This window comes from Schistocerca nitens, chromosome 7 (genome assembly GCF_023898315.1).
Source record: "Schistocerca nitens isolate TAMUIC-IGC-003100 chromosome 7, iqSchNite1.1, whole genome shotgun sequence".
Taxonomy (NCBI): Eukaryota; Metazoa; Arthropoda; class Insecta; order Orthoptera; family Acrididae; genus Schistocerca; species Schistocerca nitens.
The window spans coordinates 385,486,145-385,507,975 of record NC_064620.1 but is presented as its reverse complement, the minus strand read 5'-3'; the positions used below and the strand labels follow the sequence as shown (position 1 = coordinate 385,507,975).

The 21,831-nt window shown below is 38.2% G+C and overlaps 1 protein-coding gene across 1 annotated transcript in view; it reads right to left on the bottom strand.

Annotated features, from left to right (window-relative positions):
- LOC126194742 (ATP-binding cassette subfamily G member 4-like) overlaps positions 1–21,831 on the bottom strand; it is a 513,739-nt gene that overhangs the window by 30,662 nt on the left and 461,246 nt on the right. Inside the window, exon 5 of the mRNA XM_049933005.1 lies at positions 1,849–2,087. Within this exon, the coding sequence (XP_049788962.1) occupies positions 1,849–2,087 (239 nt within the window). The remainder of the gene's footprint in view (positions 1–1,848; positions 2,088–21,831) is intronic.

The following is a 21,831-nucleotide window of genomic DNA, read 5'->3' as shown; positions in this document are numbered from 1 at the left end:
CGAACAAGGGGTAACCGAGACGTGTAACCAATGGCAACCCATACCATCACGTCGGGTGATACACCAGTATGGCGATGACGAATACGCGCTTCCAATGTGCATTCACCGCGATGTCGCCAAACACAGATGCGACCATCATGATGCTGTAAACAGAACCTGGATTCATCTGAAAAAAAATGACGTTTTGCCATTCGTGCACCCAGGTTCGTCATTGAGTACACCATCGCAGGTGCTACTGTCTGTGATGTAGCGTCAAGGGTAACCGCAGCAATGATCTCCGAGCTGATAGTCCATGCTGCTGCAAATGTCATCGATCTGTTCATGCAGATGGTTGTTGTCTTGCAAACGTCACCATCTGTTGACTCAGGGATCGAGACATTGCTGCACGATCCGTTACAGCCATGCAGATAAGATGCCTGTCATCTCGACTGCCAGTGATACGAAGCCCTTGGGATCCAGCACGGCGTTCCGTATTACCCTCCTGAACCCACTGATTCCATAGTCTGCTAACAGTCATTGGATCTTTACCAACGCGAGCAGCAATGTCGCGATACGATAAACCGCAATCGCAATAGCCTACAATCCGACCTTTATCAAAGTCAGAAACGAGATGGTGTGCATTTCTGCTCCTTACACGAGGCATCACAATAACGTTTCACCAGGCAACACCAGTCACTGCTGTTTGTGGATGAGAAATTGGTTGGAAACTTTCCTCATGTCAGCATGTTGTAGGTGTCGCCACCGGCGCCAACCTTGTGTGAATGCTCTGAAAAGCTAATCATTTGCATATCACGGCATCTTCTTCCTATTGGTTAAATTTCGCATCTGTAGCACATCATCTTTGTGGTATAGCAATTTTAATGGCCAGTAGTCTATTACGAAAAAAGTCAAAGGATGTAATTGTTCCTCACAGAATTCCAAGTTTGATTTGAGCACTTTACAGAATTATCCCAAGAGCTCCTAAGGTGTAAATGGGCAGCAGCAGTAACATCAGCAACAGAAGCAGTAGCAGCAGCATCAGCAGCAGCAGAGGCAGCAGCAACAACAATAAAATTAAATGAAATTGACACTCATATCTTGCAGTAAACTGTTGTTCCACAATTTTTGGAACATTGGTCCACGTGGTGATTCAGGACTTCACCAATAGACTTCAAAAGATTATAGGTTACAAACAGATGAGACAAGGGACATTGGAGGAGATGGTTGTTACTTCTATAAACATTGGTTTCTGAACAGTAGACATTTAGTCCATAGTGCCCCATTTCAATGGATCAATGAGAACGACAACAGTTACACTAAAATACATATTGATGCCTTGGCTGCACACCATCAGTAAATTCCAAAAGCTGAATTGTGATGTTAAGAAGTGACCAATTGAGAAAGGAGGAAGTTATGTCACCCCAACTACCCCAAGACCTTCCAGTTCATATAGTCTTAGATGATCCTCCTCAAGACTACTTGAATCATAGACTCCAGTATGTCACAATGGAAGAAACAGCAAAAAGTCTGACATTAACGAAGAGTGGTGCAAGAGATGGAATGCTGCAAAAATAAAACATCAAGGTGTTCCGCTTACCCACCTACCAGGATTTGAGCTGAAGAAAAGTGAGTGGATAAGACTGAACAGAATAACTGGTCACACCACGTGAAATGCTTTGATGCACAAGTGGGGCCTCAGGAGCTCTCCAGCTTGCAATCATAGGGCCCAAGAACAAACCATTTTTAGAGACATTCAGATTAGGTATTAGGCTTTGAACTGTTGACTGTCCTTGCCATGGCACTACTAAAGAGATTTTGTGTGAAATAATAATTTGATTTCATTGCAAGGTTTTGCCAAATAGTACTTACCAAAATCTGATGGATTATAATGTATCGGGCAGTTAAGTCCAACTGATGCCATAAATGGTACAATGTCAAATCCAGCTCCCTGGTAAACACACTGACCTTGTGCTACTACATACACATGATCAAAAAGTTCAAAAAGACGTGCGCTTGGTGTGTGCACTGAGCAGATCACAGTACGTCCTCCCTGGGCAAGCATCTTTAGAAGAAGAATGCACTGAGAGCTGGACAAGTCATCGAGTCCTCTGAAACATCCAGAAGAAAACATTTCAGTAACAGAAATTCTAAGGTGGATACAATTTAAGAAAGAGAAAAGCAACAATTCATCTTGAGATGTGGTAGTGATTTGCTATCTCACTGATCACACTCATTGTCCACTACTCAAGTTACAGAATCAAGTCATTAGATTAAGTGAAGGAACAATAATGAAAATTATCTTTAATGTGTTCTTTCTTAAATTTGGGAATGATTGGTCCAAAACACATTGTAATTTGATCTTTGGATTGGTAGATATTTAAATATTAATTGAGCATTAGCATCAGAATTCATTGGTGAGTACAGAGACTGAGCCCAACCATTGTTGCGGGATGGGCTGCTGAGGACCTGGTAAAATATAAGGCACCTGTCAAGGAGCTAGAACGGAGTGTCAGAAGGTTTCTGGAATCTTGGTGCAAGGATACAAAGGGAAAAAACGAAAACTAATGAGCAGTTTGTGGAGACAGACATCCCAAGCAACAAGAGTGTGGTGACATCTCAGGCACTGAAACCAGGGAAAAGAAAATTAGTTCATCCAAGAAATTACATTTTTAAGGAGTTAGATTTGTTGTCGAATTGTTTCAAGCAGTGTTATCAAAGATTTACCACCGGGGAAACCAGCATAGCTGTAATAACATGAAAAGTTTAAATGTTACAAAAAGTGATGTGTCTGACATCACAATTGGCAGAAAAGCTGTAAATAGGAGTCACAGATGATTATTTGAGGCAGAAGGTGTCAAATCTTGGCTGAGTCTGCCGCAGTTATGCAATAAGCTTTGTAATTGTTCATTTTATGTGAACTAAGTTAGAATATGAACAATCATATACACATTGGCTTTACTTGGTGTACTGAAGTTACAATTTTGATGGTGACAATACCTACAGACTTAGACATTGGTAGCAGAAATGAGCAAAGCATGTGCCATATCTTTATGTCATCTATCATCTTTCTGTTGGTGAAGTCAAATTGTGCTTATCATCTTGTTGTGAACTTTTTCATTTTGTATTAAATCGTTGCTGATGAGCTTCTGGTTGCAGCTATGTAGGTCAGCAATTTTATTATCTTGCAGAATATCATGTATCTTGTAGCCAAGTATGTTCAGAACTGTCTTGGTGTTTTGTTTTTCCAGGTCCTGCATGTCAGAAGCATTTCTGAGTCGTTATTAAGTTAAATTTAACAGTTTTATGGTCAATAAGAATAAGTGTCTACTATAGAGACTCCACGAATTCCGGTGTGTGGCAATTGTATCTCAGCATTTTTCTTGTTACTAATGTACATCAAACTATCGGGTAATGTGAAGCCTCAACAGTACAGTGTTTTTTTTTTTACCAGAGCAGAGTGTTATTTATTTATGGTGTATGAACATCTTCCTTAGTTGTGTTCTGATATTGAAAATACTAATCACAACACACCAGATAGAGCACAACATAAGAAGCAACCCAGGCTGGTAAGCTTTAACAGGTCAAGTATATATGGATGGACTGCAAGTACCCAGAACAAAAAAGTTAGGTCTCTATCCGCACCCTTGTATTCCTCCACTTACAGTTTCAGGAAGTTTGTTCTGATGTACATGACACATATTCATCCTATCCAATTAAACTGCTGAAGTAATTATGAATGGCTAGATAGTCTGAGAGGTTTCTGATCATTGTAATTCTTGCTCTATGCACTAAGAATATCCTAATAATTAGTGAGAAGTACAGAATAACATCACAAACTGACACCTCATGTTGCTGGGAAGTAGAGTTGAATGCTGCTATGTAATCAATGAAGGTAATTAGTCTGTAGAGAATTCTACAAGCAGAAGGGTTTCAAAAGCAACACTAAGAGAGAATAGTTAGATTTTTGGCTCATCCTTTTTAAAATCAGAAAGGGAGAGCTCTGGCAGACCGTTCACCACTCTGGTTGATGGTAGATAAGATTCCCATTTGGTAAACTTGTGGAGGAGGCATCTAGCTGAAGCCAAGGGCCTGCTAGAGACATGCTAGATGCAGCAAGTTGCAGTTCTGGGAACACGTAGTGGTATGACAACCCACCCTAGCAGTGATGACTGACTCTGCTTCTGCAAGCTATGAAGTGGAGAAGGAATCACAAGCTAAGTGCTCAAATACTTTCCCAACTGCTGGACACATTTGACAGAACAGAACAGAATGGATGATAGTAATAGGGACCCAGTAGATCCTACATAGAAGGTATTACTGATATTGATAGAATTACAAGCAAAATAAGCACTGCTGAAGATTTGAATCCTGATATTTATTTATTGAGTCCTTTGATCATATGTAGTACAGTGTGCAGGATGATATTGGACTTACTACTAAGTTCAAAATGATACATCTAGTTCAAAATGATACATATTTAAATAATCATTTTTCAGCACGCTATCAATTTCAATAGTTGTAGTTCTTACAATGATACAATGTTACAAATTACAGTAGCTTTAGTTCTTAACAGTTATTCTGGTCCAAGTATTCCTTTACTGAGTAGAAACAGTGGTACTGTAGATATTCTCTAACAGATCTTCCAAAAGCACTAATATTTTGTAAGCATTTTATACTATTTGATAGTCTATTATAGAGTTTAATACCCAGATAGCATGTACCTTTCTGATACAAACTGGTACTGGCTGGGGGTACATGCAAGTTATATTTTATCCGAGTATTATAATCATGTATATCTTTGTTTTTTAAAATATTATCATCATTTCCAATCATATACTTTTTTTATGTACATTAGTGTGTCAACAATAAACATACACGGTAGAGGTAGTATATTCAGTGCTTTAAATATGGGTTTGCAGGACTGTCGAGCACCACTTCCTGTCATAATCCTAATGGCTCTTTTTTGTTTTCTGAAAGTCCCTTGAGCTGCTGGGAATTTCCCCAGAATATGAGTCCGTACTTGAGAAGGGCATTGAAGTACGGTACGCATAATAGGCACACAATAGTGCCTGTTCATTTATGCATTGTTTGAGAACCCTAAGAAGATAACAGCCCGTGCTCAGCTTGGCATTAATTTGTTCTATGTGTTTGTCCCATTTTAAGTCCCGTTGTATCCAGATGCTGAGAAATTTTGTAGCCTCATCATTTGCAATAGGGTGTTGATTGATTTTTATTTCTGGATATATCAATGAGGTGTTTTGGTGGTTATGGAAATTTAAGGCTACTGTTTTGTTGTAGTTTATTATCAACTGATTTTCTGCTGTCCAATTACTTAGATGTTTTGTAACTGTGTTTACTTCTTCTTGTATATCTTCATTTTTTGCTGCTTTTACCAATATTGTTGTGTCATCAGCAAACAGTATTACTTTTTGGGAATCAATATGTATATCCAAATCATTGATATATAACAAGAAAAGTAGGGTCCCATTACCAACCCTTGCAGTACCCCGTAAGTTATTGGGCTTTCTGGTGATACATATTCTGTGATTATTCGTGCTTTATCATCTATATGTCTGATGGATACTTTTTGTTTACGGTCGCTGAGAAATGAACGAATCCAATCATTTGCCAACCCCCTAATTCCATAGTGCTCTAGCTTCTTCAATAGGGTTTTGTGGTAGTTGCATAAGTGAGTAAGGGGGGTCAATTATACTTTGGATACAGAGTTTTAGGATTCTGTTTGGTATACCATCAATTCCTGCTGAGTATGTTGTCTTTAGTTCTCTGACAGCCTTCAGTGTCTCCTCCCTGCTTACTTAGTCCACAAACATTGAAAATTTATGACTGTTGCACTTGTTTACCACTTGATGCTGAGTTGAACTAAAATTAGTTTTTATTAAATTTTCAGCTATCCCAGTGAAGTATTTGTTGAATATGTTTGCTGTTTCTGTAGGCTGTAAAATATTTTTATTGTTGTGTATCAAGACAATGTTCTCCTCAGTTCTCTTATTTTTGCCAGTTTATTTTTTAATGATGTCCCATATAGCTTTCACTTTATTTGTAGAATTATTTATGTAGTAATCATTGTACATTCTTTTTGCCTGTTTAATGACCTTTTGTAAGAGTTTAGTGTATGTTTTGTAGTGAGTATGCATTTCCTCAGTGGCATTACTTTCTTTGCAGATTCTGTGGAGCTCCCTTTTTTCTGGCAAGAAGTTCTTATTCCCTTAGTAATCCAACCCTTTCCTCTTGTCTTCTCTCTTATATTTACCATTTTTTGAGGGAAGGCTGTATCAAAATGCTTTACCATTTTTTCTAGAATTTTGAATTCAGATTTTGCTTTTCATAGACATCAGACCAGTCTTCAGTATGCAATAGTGAGTTAAAGTGGTCAATGCTTTTCTGCCTGTAGATCCTTCTCTTGACCTTTAGTAAGTTATTCTTAACTGGTCTTCCTTCCTTTGTGGTGGTAAGTATTTGAGCTTTGTGGTCACTGTATCCTGTGTTAAACACTTTTACTGACCACTCCAATTTCTCTTTATCAATCAGGATTTGATCTAAACCTGTCTCACTGGTTGGTGTTATTCTCGTTGCAACTTTAACTGTGGCTGTAAGGTTATGTGTTTTAATGAGATTGCCAAGGGTGGTTTTATTTTTACATTTACTAAGAAAATCTATGTTAAAGTCACCACATACTACAACATCACACCTTGTTTTATACAGCTTATTTAAGAAAATTTCCATTTTTTTCTAAAAATACCTCAAACTTTCCCGTTGGAGAGCGGTACACTGTAGCTATTATCAAACCTAATTTTGGAATTTTTATCACTGTCATCTCAAAATATGTACTCTGATTGTGTACAATATGGAAATGAAAGTGTCACAGAATCTCTAAGTAAAACAAGCTATTGAAACCTACTGTGTCCAGTCAAGTGTACAGTTGGATGAGCACATTAATTTGCAGTTACAAGCTATAGTTTTAAAGGTAGATTCAGAAGTTGTTAGTGAGCACAAAAGCTGTGAAACATGCACAAAAGAATCAGCTACAAATTGCAAAAAGGTTGGAAGCCAACGAAAATATCTGTTGCAATTTCATTGAGCAATTAGAGCTAATGCAAGCAGTACATGAACAGACTGTGTAAGAAACTGAGTAGTATAAGTGATACTATAATGTGACATCAGTGTACTAATTTTAGTAATGATGTAACAGATACAAATTGTATGCTGACTGCTGAGTAAAAACTGCATGATTTATTTCAGCAGGAGCAGATGGCACATAATAATTTTGCTGCTGGGACATTGCTTGATACTTACGAGAAGTTTTAAAGTTGCCTCAAAGTGTAGCAGAACACTTCCCTGTTAGCTCAGTGGCTTCATTAGATGTCACAAGTTTAATTGTTTCGATCTGCCAACTAATGTGAACCCAAGTTGTTCATACAGGAATTTATGGACATCTTCCTGGTCTCTTGGTTGGCATAGGAACACTTTTTTTGTGAGACATTTAAAACTATCCCACAGTTCAGAAAGAGATAAAGCTTACAGGTAGTGGCTGACATAGTTTGCAATGAGAAAGGAGTCGATATTGTCACATAATTGCATTGAGCAGGACAACTGTCCTCTGTCCCATTCTTCTAGTGAATCTCACTACCAAGGAAGCAACACAGATGAACAAGCAAGAGCCCCCACCATAAAAATTTCTAAATGCCAATAACATTCCCACCAACATTAGATTTAGTGTTGTGAAGGAGTGTTGTTAGTGATAGATACAGTGGAACTTCGATTTTACATTCTCTGATTTTAGGTTTCTCGTGATTCTACACCATATATTCATAGTTTGTGTGTCAATGAAAAAAATTCCCCAATTATACATTTATTTCTGGTAAGGTTTATCTCGATTCTAAGTTCTTACTTAATGTCTTGCTTCACTTCAGCCTGTTTTCTTCCTATTGACATTTGATGTGACTGAACGAGTTATAATTGGGACAAAAGACAGATGGTTTGCACCACAGGTGATGGTGGAGTTAAGGGAATATTTTAGGCAGTTGTGGAGAGGGGATACGTAAGAGAGGAAATGTTGACATAATTCACGATTGCTGTTGCCAACACAACTTGCAAAATTCAGTTTCACCACGCAATTATGATACAACTACTGCTAGATTGCAGTGGGAATGGAAAAACAAGATAGTTGATGCAAAGTGTGGGCCAAGCCAATCTTTGATGAGGGGGCCCAGCCACCACTTACTTGTGTCACTTATAACTCAATCTCATCTTTTTGCATGTATTTACGATGTACTGTATTCAGAAACAATATCAGTTGTCACTCTTTTAAATTCACACACTGAGTCTTGAAGAATATGCTCAGTCATAATCAAGGAAATATTGCCCATTTCCGGCTAGTGAACTCTTGCTGTACATACTCAAGATGGCGTCGAAGGCAAAAGTTCGAAATGTGTCTCTCCACAAAAACGTAAATTTTGCGACAAAAAAGAAATCGTGTGAAAACTGCAAGGGCGAAATTAAGAAGCTAAATGAACGAATTAGTAGCCTACAGTTCGTAATCAATGCCCTGAAAATGGATATTACTAAAATTCAAGAAAGAAAAACCGAAATGAACACGCCACGTTTTCTGAAAGATAGTTCGACAGTTTCCGAAAAGTGGACAAAGGTGAAGTGCAGCGGCCGCAACCAAAAAGTACAAGATCAAGAGAATTGTGAAATAAATGTAAGCTTCGTGCACGACAACTTATTTCAAGTACTTTCCACAACAGATTGTGGAAGTGCAGTGTTTAATGATAGTGCTCATGAACAATGTGAAAAGCAAAAGGTTCTTGTAAATAAGCCAGAACATAAGAATTCGTTGACGCAGAAAAATAAGAAATCCGACGTAAATTTAGTAAACAAACATCTGCCGACCTTATGTAGTTCCGATGGATTATCGGCTTGTGTGAAAAAGAAAGAGGAAATAAACAACTCAGTTAGGCCTACATTTTGTAGCTCCAAAACAATTACAAAAATCGAAATATATTCAGACAGCCAAGGGCGAAACATAGCTACGGACTTTCGTAATAAAAGCAATGTGAACTTAACTTCCATGGTGAAACCAGGTGCGAAATTCTGCACAGCAACTGCAATAAGCCACGAAAAAATTCCCACATTAAGCAACAAAGACTTTGCCGTTTTCCTGGCGGGAATAAACGACGTCGCAAGAAACGAAAAACAAGACTGTTGCTTTCACTAAAAAGGCGACTGTATGAACTAAGATGTACTAACGTCATTGTATTTTCAGTACCACATCGTCATGACCTAGCGGAATGGTCCTGCATTAACAAAGAAGTGGAAAGTGCAAATAGTGAGATGAAACAGATATGCAAATGATTCGAAAATGTGACTTTAATTGATATAAGCAAACTAGGAAGGAGATTCCATACTAAACATGGTTTCCACTTAAATAGATTAGGAAAAAAATCGTAATTGCAAAAATAATAGAAATAGTAATGCCAACACGAAACTAAGTTGTGACACTTCAAACGTAATTCCCCTCAAGGACAAGACCCACAAACTACTTGATGAATCTGTAAATAAAGCATCACCACTACAAGACAAGTGTGATCATCTGACATTGCAAGAAAACACACCAAGTGCTAGTAGTTCACAAGGAAGCATATCAAAAACAACAGAACCAACACCTGAAGTATCAGAAACAGATACACCATCATCATCGCCAACAGCAATAACAACAACAACAAAAATGACAACATCAATGACACCGGGAGCTACACCAGCAGCAGCAGCAGCAAGCAACTCGCCATATCCCAGTGAACGACCTACAAGGTGCAGAAAACCTGTCCTTCTGGAGGATTTTTGGTACCTTGCCAGGGCAAGGAACGGAGTATGACACCACAAAATACCTTATTTAAGTCAGTAAAGCAGAGAAATCTACAACAAGGTATTTACAACTTTAAAATAATCCACCAGAATGTACAGGGTTTGAGCAAGAAATATGAACAATTAGACGTGTTTGTAAATGAAACTATGCCTGATGTGCTTGGTATTAGTGAACACTGGCCATCTGATGCCAAATTAGAACTTTTTAAACCTCTAAACATGGTACTAGCTAATAAGTTTTGCAGATCTACTATCAGAGGTGGGGGTGTATCAATGCATGTTAAGAGCACATTTGATTTTAATTCTGTAAATGTAAGTAAATATTCATTAGAAGGGACAATTGAATAATGTGCAGCATGTATAAAGATACCAAATGATGAAATTTATGTTATATGTTTATATAGACCACCAGGTGGAAACTTCGAAGTTTTCTTAACAATGTTTTGTGACATGATAGAGAATGTTTTTATATCACACCTGAACAAGTTAGTAATTATAGGAGATTTCAACATAAATGTATTAGCAGATAAGTTACACACTAGACTATTCAAGAATACTCTGCTTGAATATAATGTAAGATACCTGATAAACACTGCAACCAGGGAGACTGAGACATGCCAGTCTGCAATAGATAACATAATCACTGGTATTCATCTTTACGATCGTATGTCTCCTGTTGTTATAAGTGCTTTGTCAGACTACCATGCAGTAGAACTAAGTGTGCACATAAAAAAGGTTCCTACACACAGTTGCTATAGATATATTAGGGTGAATACAGACCAAAATATAACTCAGTTGAATAATGTGCTAAGGAATGTGGATTGGAACAGTGTTCTAACGACACTTCATAGTTATGGCAAATTCTCAAGTGAACTATTCTACATTCTTAACCAAGCCTGCCCATTAATAAAAAAGAGAATTCAGTCACATGCTGTAACCCGAAACTGGATATCAAGTTCAGTCACTGAGGCTAGAGAAAAACTAAGATGGTATGAGTATGCTATGTTAAATGACTTGAGCAATAAAAAATTAAAAGATGAATTCAAAAAGTATCAGAAATACTATGTAGACCTCCTAATTTCAGAAAAACAGAAACATTTTGAAAGTGTCATTCAGAACTCAAATAATATCTCCAAAACATCATGGTCACTAGTAAATAGAGAAATAGGTAAATCTGGGAACCATACAACTGAAAATCACTTGCTGATAAACGGCACAATAGAAACTGATCAGAATAAGATAGCAGATCTACTTAACAATTACTTTGCTTCTGTTGGCTCCAGCATAAACAATCAGCTTGAAAATCATAAATACAAATTCAGAGGAACACCAGTGTCAGGAAGTATATTTTTGATGCCAACAAGTAAAGAAGAAATAATTAAAATAGTGAGTAGCTTAAAGAATTCCCATGCAGCAGGATATGATGGTCTTAGTCTGGACACTCTTAAGAAATGTATACATAAAATTGCATCACCTTTATCAACAGTTATCAATTACCAACTTTTTAGGAAAGCTGATCCAGTTGCTGTAGAGACTTTTGTAAACCTTATCAAGGAACAAGAGTGGCAAGATGTTTATAGTGCTGATACAGTAGACGATAAATATAATGCTTTCCTCAAGACTTTTCTCGTGCTCTTTGAAAGTTGCTTTCTGTTAGAACGTTCAAAACAGGGTACTAGCACAAACAGGCAGCCTGGGTGGCTGACTAAAGGTATAAGAATATCTCGTAGAACAAAGTGGCAATTATATCAAAACGTTAGAAACAGTCACAATCTAAATGCAGTAGCCCATTACAAACAGTATTGTAAGGTGCTTAAAAAAGTTATTAGGAAGGCAAAAAGTATGTGGTATGCAGATAGAATAGCTAAGTCTCAGGATAAAATTAAAACCATATGGTCAGTCGTAAAGGAAGTGGCTGGTCTGCAGAGACAGGTCGAGGATATAGAATCAGTGCGTAGTGGGAATGTCCGTGTTACTGATAAGTCGCATATATGTACAGTATTTAATAATCACTTTCTGAATATAGCAGGTGAACTAAATAGAAACCTAGTCTCAACAGATAATCATATAGCGCTCGTAGAAAAAAGTGTTCCGAGACTGTTACCTGAAATGCTCCTCCATGATACTGACAAGAGGGAGATTGAGTTAATAATTAAATCACTGAAGACCAAGAACTCTCATGGATATGACGGGGTATCTAGCAGAATACAGAAGTATTGTTCCATGTATGTTAGCCCAGTACTTAGCCATATCTGTAACTTTTCCTTTAGGAGTGGTCGGTTTCCTGACCGATTAAAGTACTCGGTAGTGAAGCCACTTTATAAAAAGGGAGACAGGGATAATGTTGATAATTGAAGGGGTCGGAGAGATATAGTCATAAGCCACATCGAACTAGTTTTGAGATACAGCGAGTTTAAAGTTCCACAGAGGTCTCAAAATGTTTAATACAAAATAGAAACCTAATTTCTACTGCAAACACTTGCTTAATACTTGCGAAGCATGTTGTTAAATTGTCAACTCTTTGCGTGCTATACAATATTATTTTTAGAATGATTCTAATTAAGATGTAGTCAGCGGTGGCTTATGACTATATCTCCCAAAAAATTGTTTAAAAGATAAAGTATGAATTTTAAGGGTTTATTTTAACCACTCTTACACAGCAAACAGAATATATAATTTTTACACATTAATATACACATATCAGGTACCTGAGATTTATAAATTACTTTTTCATTGATACAGTTACATCAAGGAAGTTCCTCTATCTCATCATTGTACACGTTATTTCAAGTACATGACCGAAAGAAATATTGATTTGCTGCAGGTATGTATGGCATAAGAGACAGTACATCATAAATTTTTTTCTGGTTAATTGGTAGTGGCTTTCTGTACTTTATTGGCAGCTGATATGGATTTGGTTCAACTAGCCTTCCTTTCTTTTTGACACGAATATCCACTGACATGAAAGCTCCTATGTCTGAATAAGAGTGCTTTACACTTAGCTTGAAGGGATCTTCAGACTCAAACATAAATTGAGTGGCTCCACGGAAATGGTGGGGACCTCCAGACGTGGATTCTGTACGTTTTGAGATCAATGTCTTCAGGGTTTCCAAACTTCTGAAGTCTTCTCTTTCCATTTTAGTTACAATGAAATGTTTTGGACTCACAGATTTTATTACTTCTGCCCATTCATCTGGAGTGTGCACTATTGGACGTCTGTTTCTTGTACACCGTTCAATGCGACCAAAATCACGATCGCAAGGTAGCATGGTGTGACCTACCACAGGGAAATAATACTGGACAGAATCAAATCTTTTGGTAGCAACAAGGGACCTTTCCAAAGCAATAATAGTCCAATTGTTCGCCTCACCCTTTCAGTTGTCTGTGATTATGTGGAGATGTTTTGTCTGAGGATTAGTTATCTCCAAGTATTTCAATAAGCAGCTCCCAACCTCATCTGAACCCCATCCTCCTTCTCTCTCGCTCCACAGAAACATAACCTTTATTTGATCCACAGTCGTGGATACCATAGTTGTATGTCCATATTTTCCTCTTGTAAAATGCTGGACTAACTGTTAGTTCAGGCGTGGGGAACATTTGCTGCATGTCCATTGCTATCACATGATGCTCTTTCGAATTTTCTTTAGCCAGAGCAGTTAAAGACTCAAACATATTTTGTCCTCTGTCAGCCTTTATGAGATGCAGTTCATATTGGTGTTTCTTTTCTGTGTCTTCTTCTGCGCATAATTCTGGGTTATTTATTACAATTAGAAATCCATCACATTTTGAACAGGTGTCACTTTTTGGTAGTTTGAAGCCAATGTTAAATTCAGATACGAAAATTTCTCCGAATTTACTTTCAGACACTGCAGGAACCTGCTTTTCCTTGCGGTATTCTGAGTATTTATCTCGAAATAAGGAAGCAATTGTGAGATCACCTTCCAAATACACTGTATTAGGGTTCTGTTGCCTACTGTAATGACCGTTATATTTCGGTATGGCGTTGAGAAATTCTGTAACACTTCGTACAGCTTTGTCTTGAAATTTATGTGGGTAGATTCCATGTTTTCCTGAAAGAAAAAAAAAGATGAGCTTATATCCTCTTCCTAATAGAAATATTTGTATAGTACTCAGTTTGAGTACATCCCTAACTTATAGCACAGAGTAACATACAAACCTCTTCAATCTTCTTTTGGCACTTCAAATCCCTGCCTCATTTGAAGTTGCAGATTCCTCACTCTTCGTGCCATGAACCCTTAGGAAAGCTTCCCTGCAGATCATGACTTCTATTCCGCATATCCTCACATTATAAGAAAATGTAATATCCCTGGATGATATTTTCTTGGAAGTCTATTTTGGATAGCTTTGAAAGAAATTATGACAAATATAACAAAATGGAATAAATATACAAAATATTAAACCTCGTGTATTTAAATAGTGAACAAACCTCCGCTTTTTAAGTTCCATTTTCATACAACTCATCAGCTAAGTATTCTGGGCATTAAAGTTATATATGTCCGAAAATGAATGAAAAATGTTTTCTTCCTCTCCAAGCAGTTTTGTGAAGCATTTATTTAAACAAGTACAGGGACTTCCTATAGTAGCAGCCTGAACAGTCTTGTTGGTTTTTAAAGACTTATACTGCTGATCAGCATTTTGTCGACGTTTTGCTTTATTTTTCTTCCACTGATCAATATTTCGTTTTATTTTCCGTGAAGGCTTTGGTTTTTCGGGTGATTCTTCATTTATTCTGCTTATTTCAAGCTATAATATGAAGAGCAAAATAGTCTAAGAATTTGCGTGAGATACAGTCATAAGCCACACAAAACATTAAATTTCGCTAAAATCACATTAATGAGAAAATATTTTTTATACATCTTTTGCCTTTGAAACTACATTATTGCACCATTAAGCAGTAATATAAATGTGCCCATCAAGTTTCATCATTAACACACAGGATGGCTGTCAAATGCGTTGGCAATGTTGAGAGAAACGAAGTCACAAGCCACAGGAAATTAATCAGCAGAAATAAACCGTTTTATATACTTACTGAAACATCATCTGAGCTGGAACTGCTGGTTCATGGATGACAAGATTCATCAGTGTCAGGATCCAAAGGGTAAAGCTCTTCACTTCCACTACTGTCTGTGTCAAATATGCGTTGAAGACCCGAAGACGCTTCAGACGTTACTGACCGACCTGCCATTTTGCCGTGGCTTGTGACTATGTATCTTCTGAAACTACCACCAGATGGCACAGCATAGAACTGCACTTCGTCATAGCTTGCCATCTGTTGCAGTAACACGAAACTTTTTCAACACATTGTGAAGAAGACATTTTTAAGAATGCCGCAACATGAAAAACTCAATTTCGTGAAAGTTGTGGCTTATGACTATATTTCTCTGAGCCCTTCAATTATAGACCTATTTCTATGCCATCGGTGTTTGCTAAAGTTATCGAGAGGGTTGTATATACAAGGTTACTGCAGCATTTAAATTCACATAATTTGCTGTCTCATGTACAGTTTGATTTTAGAAATGGCTTAACAACTGAAAATGCTATAGTCTCTTTTCTCTGTGAGGTTTTGGACGGATTAAATAAAAGGTTGCGAACATTAGGTGTTTTCTTTGATTTAACGAAGGCTTTTGACTGTGTTGACCGCAAAATATTACTGCAGAAGTTGGAACATTATGGAGTAAGGGGAGTAGCTTACAATTGGTTCGCCTCTTACTTTAAGAACAGAAAGCAGAAGGTAATCTCCGCAATATTGAGAGTGGTAATGATGTTCAGTCCCAATGGGGCACTGTTAAATGGGGCGTTCCCCAAGGATCGGTGCTGAGGCCACTGCTGTTTCTTATTTATATAAATGATATGCCTTCTAGCATTACAGGTGATTAAAAATATTTCTGTTTGCTGATGACACCAGCTTGGTAGTGAAGGATCTTGTGTGTAATATTGAAACATTATCAAATAATGTAGTTCATGAAATAAGTTCGTGGCTTGTGGAAAATAATTTGATGCTAAATCACAATAAGACTCAGTTTTTACAGTTTCTAACTCACAATTCAACAAGAACTGATATTTTAATAAGACGGAATGGGCATGTTATAAGCGAGACGGAACAGTTCAAGTTCCTAGGCGTACGGATAGATAGTAAGCTGTTGTGGAAAGCCCATGTTCAGGATCTTGTTCAGAAACTAAATGCCGCTTTATTTACCATTAGAACAGTATCTGAAATAAGTGACATTTCAACACGAAAAGTAGTCTACTTCGCATATTTTCATACGCTTATGTCATATGGTATTATTTTTTGGGGTAATTCTTCTGATTCAAAAAGGGTATTTTTGGCTCAAAAACGGGCTGTTCGAGCTATGTGTGGTGTAAGTTCGAAAACCTCTTGTAGACCCCTATTCAATAGTCTGGGAATTTTGACATTGCCCTCACAGTATATATTTTCTTTAATGTCGTTTGTTGTTAGCAATATTAGCTTATTCCCAAGAGTTAGCAGCTTTCACTCAGTTAATACTAGGCAGAAATCAAATCTGCATGTGGAATGCACTTCCTTGACTCTTGTGCAGAAAGGAGTGCAGTATTCTGCTGCATCCATTTTCAATAAGCTACCACAAGAACTCAAAAATCTTAACAGTAGCCCAGACGCTTTTAAGTCTAAACTGAAGAGTTTCCTCATGGCTCACTCCTTCTATTCTGTCGAGGAGCTCCTGGAAGAGCTAAAAACTTAAGCAAATGCCAGTGTTACATTCTTGATTTTCTGTATTTAAACTAACGACGTGTCGCCTGAATATGTTTCTTATATTTCATTTTATCTGTTTCTACAATCTACAACTGAATATGTTTCTTATATTTCATTTTATCTGTTTCTACAATCGTGTTATAATTTCATGTATTGACTCGTTCCATGACCATGGAGACTTCTCCTTAATGTGGTCCGACGGAACAATAAATAAATAAATAAATAAATAAAGCCTATTGGAAATCGACGTTAGTGATATGGGCCTGTAATTCAACGGATTACTCCTACATCCCTTTTTGGGTATTGGTGTGACTTGAGTAATTTTCCAGTCTTTAGGTACGGATCTTTCCGTGAGCGAGCGGTTGTATATTATTGTATATCATTGCTTTGCTTTGATTTGATTGCTAAATATGGAGCTATTGTATCAGCATACTCTGAGAGGAACCTGACTGGTATACAATCTTGGACCTTGCTTTTATTAAGTGATTTAAGCTGCTTTGCGACACCGAGGATATTTATTTGTATGTTTCTCATCTTGGCAGTTGTCCTTGATTGGAATTCAGGAATATTTACTTCGTCTTCTTTGGTGAAGGAGTTTCGGTAAATCGTGTTTAATAACTCTGCTTTAGTGGCACTGTCATCAGTGACTTCACCGTTGTTATTGCGCAATGAAGGTACTGATTGCGTCTTGCCACTGGTGTGCTTTATGTACGACCAGAATCTCTTTGGGTTTTCTGCCAGATTTCGAGACAGAGTATCGTTGTGGAAATTATTGAAAGCATCTCGCACTGAAGTACGCACTATATTTCGAACTTCTGCAAAACTTTGCCAATCTTAGGGATTTTGCGTTCTTTTAAATTTGGCATGCTTTTTTCGCTGCTTCTGCAACAGCGATCTGACCTATTTTGTGTACCATGGGGGATCAGTACCATCACTTATTAATTTATGTGGTACATATCTCTCAATTGCTGTCGATACTATCTCTTTGAAATCATTTCACAACTAACATGATCAGATCGGAAGGAGTGCAGACTGTCTTTTAAAAAGGCGTTAAGGGCATTTTTATCAGCTTTTTTAAACAGATGTAGCCTACTTTGCATTTCTTTTTGATGGTTGTAGGAGTTACGGTATTCAGCCGAGCAATTACTACCTCGTGGTCTTTAATCCTCGTATTCGTCACGATACTCACTATTTGTCCAGGATTATTTGTTGCTAAGAGGTCAAGTATGCTTTCGCAACCATTTACGCTTTGAGTGTGCTCATTAACTAATTGTTCAAAATAATTTTCTGAGAAAGCATTCAGTACAATTTCGGATGACGTTTTATGCCTGCCGCCGACTTTAAACGTATAACTTTTCCAGCATATCGAGGGTAGATTAAAGTCACCACCGACTATAATTGTATGAGTGGGGTACTTATTTGAACTGTACAGCAACTATATCTTCTGAATCGGGCGGTCGGTAAAACGAACCAATTAACAGTTTACCCCGATTGTCACGTATAACCTCTACCCATACTATTTCGCAGGAACTATGTACTTTAATTTCACAAGGCAAACTACTTCTGACGGCAATAAATACTCCACCACTAATTGTATTTAATCTATCGTTTCCGAACACTGTTAGATCGTTAGGAAAAATTTATGCTGAGCTTATTTCCGGCTTAAGCCAGCTTTCTGTACCTATAAGTACTTGAGCTTCAGTGCTTTCCATTAGGGCTTCGAAGCTCTGGTTATTTCGCAACACAGCTTCGACAGGACTACAAAAGTTGAAGATGTCAGCTTCGACAATTTACAACTACAATACTGATCGTTTCAACAACTAACTTACTGTGTTTTACCTGCCCCCTTTTAGACTGACGCCCTTTCTGTGATTCCCTGAGGCCCTCTAACATAAAAAACCGCACAGTCCCTTCCACACAGCCCCCGCTACCTGTGTAGCTGCTTCCTGTGTGTAGTGGACTCCTGACCTATTAAGCAGAACCCGGAAACCCACCACCTGATGGCGCAAGTCAAGGAATCGGCAGCCTCCGCGGTCACAGAATCACCTGAGCCTCTGATTCAGACCCTCCACTCAGCTCTGCACCGAAGGACCACAGTCGGTTCTATCGATGATGCTGCAGATGGTGAGCTCCGCCTTAATCTCGTAAGCAAGACTGGCAGTCTTTACCATTTCCACTAGCCGCCCAAAACCTGAGAGAATCTCCTCTGATCCAAAGTGACATACATCATTGGTACCGACTTGAGCCTCCACCTGTAGTTGGTTGTACCCTGTACTCTTCATGGCATCTGGAAGCAGCCTTTCCACATCCAGAATGACTCTCCCCGGTATGCACGTGGAGTGCACCCTGGCTTCCTTCCCCTCCTTGGCAACCATGATCCTAAGGGGCTCCATTATGCACCTAACTTCAGAGCTCCCAACTACCTGCAAACCCACCCCCTCTGAACGCCCAGACCCTGCGGGCCTCTGGAACAGGGTGGATGACTGCATCTGGCTCAGAGACATCGTCAGCCACAGATAACGCCCGAAACCTGTTTGTCAAACGAACCAGAAGAGCCCTACAATCAGCCCCTCAGAAAGTTTTTCGCTGCCTGCCAGACTTTGGAATGATCTACCACTCGAGCACAGATGACGGGTCAACCTCAGTGCAGGCAGTACTCAGGGTGGCCACAGCAGTGGACCGAATGGATGATACGTGGGATGTGCTCGACGTTTCTCGCATCCCCGCGTCTGAGCCCCCACAGTGATGCCTCTTGGCAGCAGCCTCAAGCTGTGTAATGGAAGCCAATGCAGTCTGGAGCTGTGAGCGAAGGTTCACCAACTCAGCTTGCGTCTGTACACAGCAATCACAGTTCCTATCCATTTCTGTATTCGCTCCCGTTTGAAGCTCGTAAAAACATACAACAAACAAATGGTGTACTTGCCTTCTTAGCAGCAGAAACGCGAGGTGCTCTGTCACTGACGGTCCATCCAACACTGAGCTATGCTTACGAAAACAAACAAAAGCCTGTATGATACGAGGATCGATAGCAATGGAGGTACAGTGCGCTACACTGTTATTGAAATAAAAGCTTGTGCCTAGTAAGCACTTGAACACACAAGAAATTACAAAAGTAATCTAGTAACTACACAAGTATCTTTAAATAAATAAGTTGCTCCTGCTGGAAGCCCGTAAAAATATACAACGAATGAATGGTGTACTCTCCTCCTTAGCGGCAGGAACACAAGGTGCTCTGTCACTCAACATGTTCATCAATTTTCGCTTTTCTCTGAGTGAGCACTAAGGATGATCTCTCAAAAATGCATGTTTTGAACGTATAATTTGTGGTCAGACAATAACTCATTTACCATGTACCCAGGTATCACTTTCAATTTTTTGATGAATTTTCACTTGCTGTTACACATCTGTAATTTTTTAAAGAACTGATGAAATTCGTTACCATAAATTATTGTATAAACATTGAATTGTACATTTAATTTCCTTAACCTAGACAGATTTTATACAAAGTTTTGGAGAGGATTGCGATTTTTAATCATGTGTGCCAACTAGATACGTTTTTGCTCATATTTTGGGTTTTAACACTTTCCTCAATTCTTCATTTTCCTGAATTTTGCGTTTTTTAAATATGTACCGCAAAAAACTTAGAATAGGGGTTTTACTGTAGTAATAAAAAGTGACATTCAGAGTGAAGAGGAGAAAAAAAGAGAAAACAGCCTGAAGATGTGAGCACCATTAGGAAGTAGTGAATTGTAATTGTTTTTATGTTTTGCCTAGCACTTAAGAGTGTTCGTTTTTTTCAGTCTTTGTTGGAATGTGGAGGGCTACCCCTTCTGAACAAAGTTATATACATTACCAGTTTTGGCGAGAATTCATGTGCTTGACATTAAATGAGAGTGTATATATAGTTTTTGCTGTAGTGTACATTATTAATGGAGGCTAAAGGTTCCCCCTTTTCTATTTTTGCCGTGTATGTGAGTTGTTAGATTTTGAAATAATGAAGTAATTAAATGTAATCCACTGACATTCAATATTAGGAGCTAGTTGTAATGAAAAATTTAAAGGATGCCCTAGAAAAAAAAACAAATAATGCAAGAGTTTAAGTCACTGTTGTCAGGTGAACCAGATTTACATTAAAAAACAAAATGTAAGAAATTATCTTTGAACTTAAAAGTAATCAAGTGTTAAAACAAAATATTCTAATTATTAGGCTGGTGATTCACCAAAAATTCTCACAAATTATCCATGCTACAAACTTGTGCATCTGCTTATTTAATTGTATACCTTAAAAAGCATTGTGACCAAGCAATAATTTCTCTATGGCTACTTTGACTTCTTCTACTCTCATCTGCAGTACGGAATATTATTTGGCGAACGTAGCCCTCAGCTAAGTTCTTTTCTGATAGCAAAAGAAAGGAGGCAAATGATGTACTAATAATAATTAAAAGTGTCTCAGCAAAAAAATTTTCAAGTTGCAACACACAGCTTATCCCACGACATTTAATAAATGTATAAGGGGCAGTCAAATAAAAACTGAACTGTGGCCACAGTGGGACTGTGGAAATGGTTCCATTCAAAAGTAGTCACCACACACATTAATAATTTATCCCACTGGAAGATGAGATGTTTTGTAGCACGTAGTTGGTCACTGCTGGATCCACAACTGCACCTTAAACCAATGTACATCCATGTCTTCCTTCAGGCTGCCAAAGATCACATGGTAAAAGATTCAGGACATACAGAAGATGTTACTATGTTTCACAACTCAATCACTGAAGCATAGCCTTCGTCTAATTGGCAGTGTAGGAGCAGACATTATCTTGCAACTGGCTGATACTGTCTGACAATATTCTGACAGTTTAAGGGCAAACAGCAGAGCCAATAGTGGAAGCATTCCACATCTCCCCCACCAAATAAATCCAAAGCTTTTCACACAAGTTCTGGTAATGTCGTAATGACCTGCTTCCTTCTTCAACTGGAGAGGCCGACGGTCTCTTTGCTCCTCGAGTTCCTTAAGTGTGGAACCAGTATACTATTCTATGAAGACACTTTGCAGAAACTGCGACACACCATAAAGTCAAGATCTCCAGTAAGGCTGCCAGGTGGAATTGTTTTGCTGCATGATAATGCTCACACCCCACACTGCCAATCAGATAAAGGCCACACTTCAGTGATTTGGTTGGAAAACACTGCAACATCCTCCATAAGCCTGCATCATT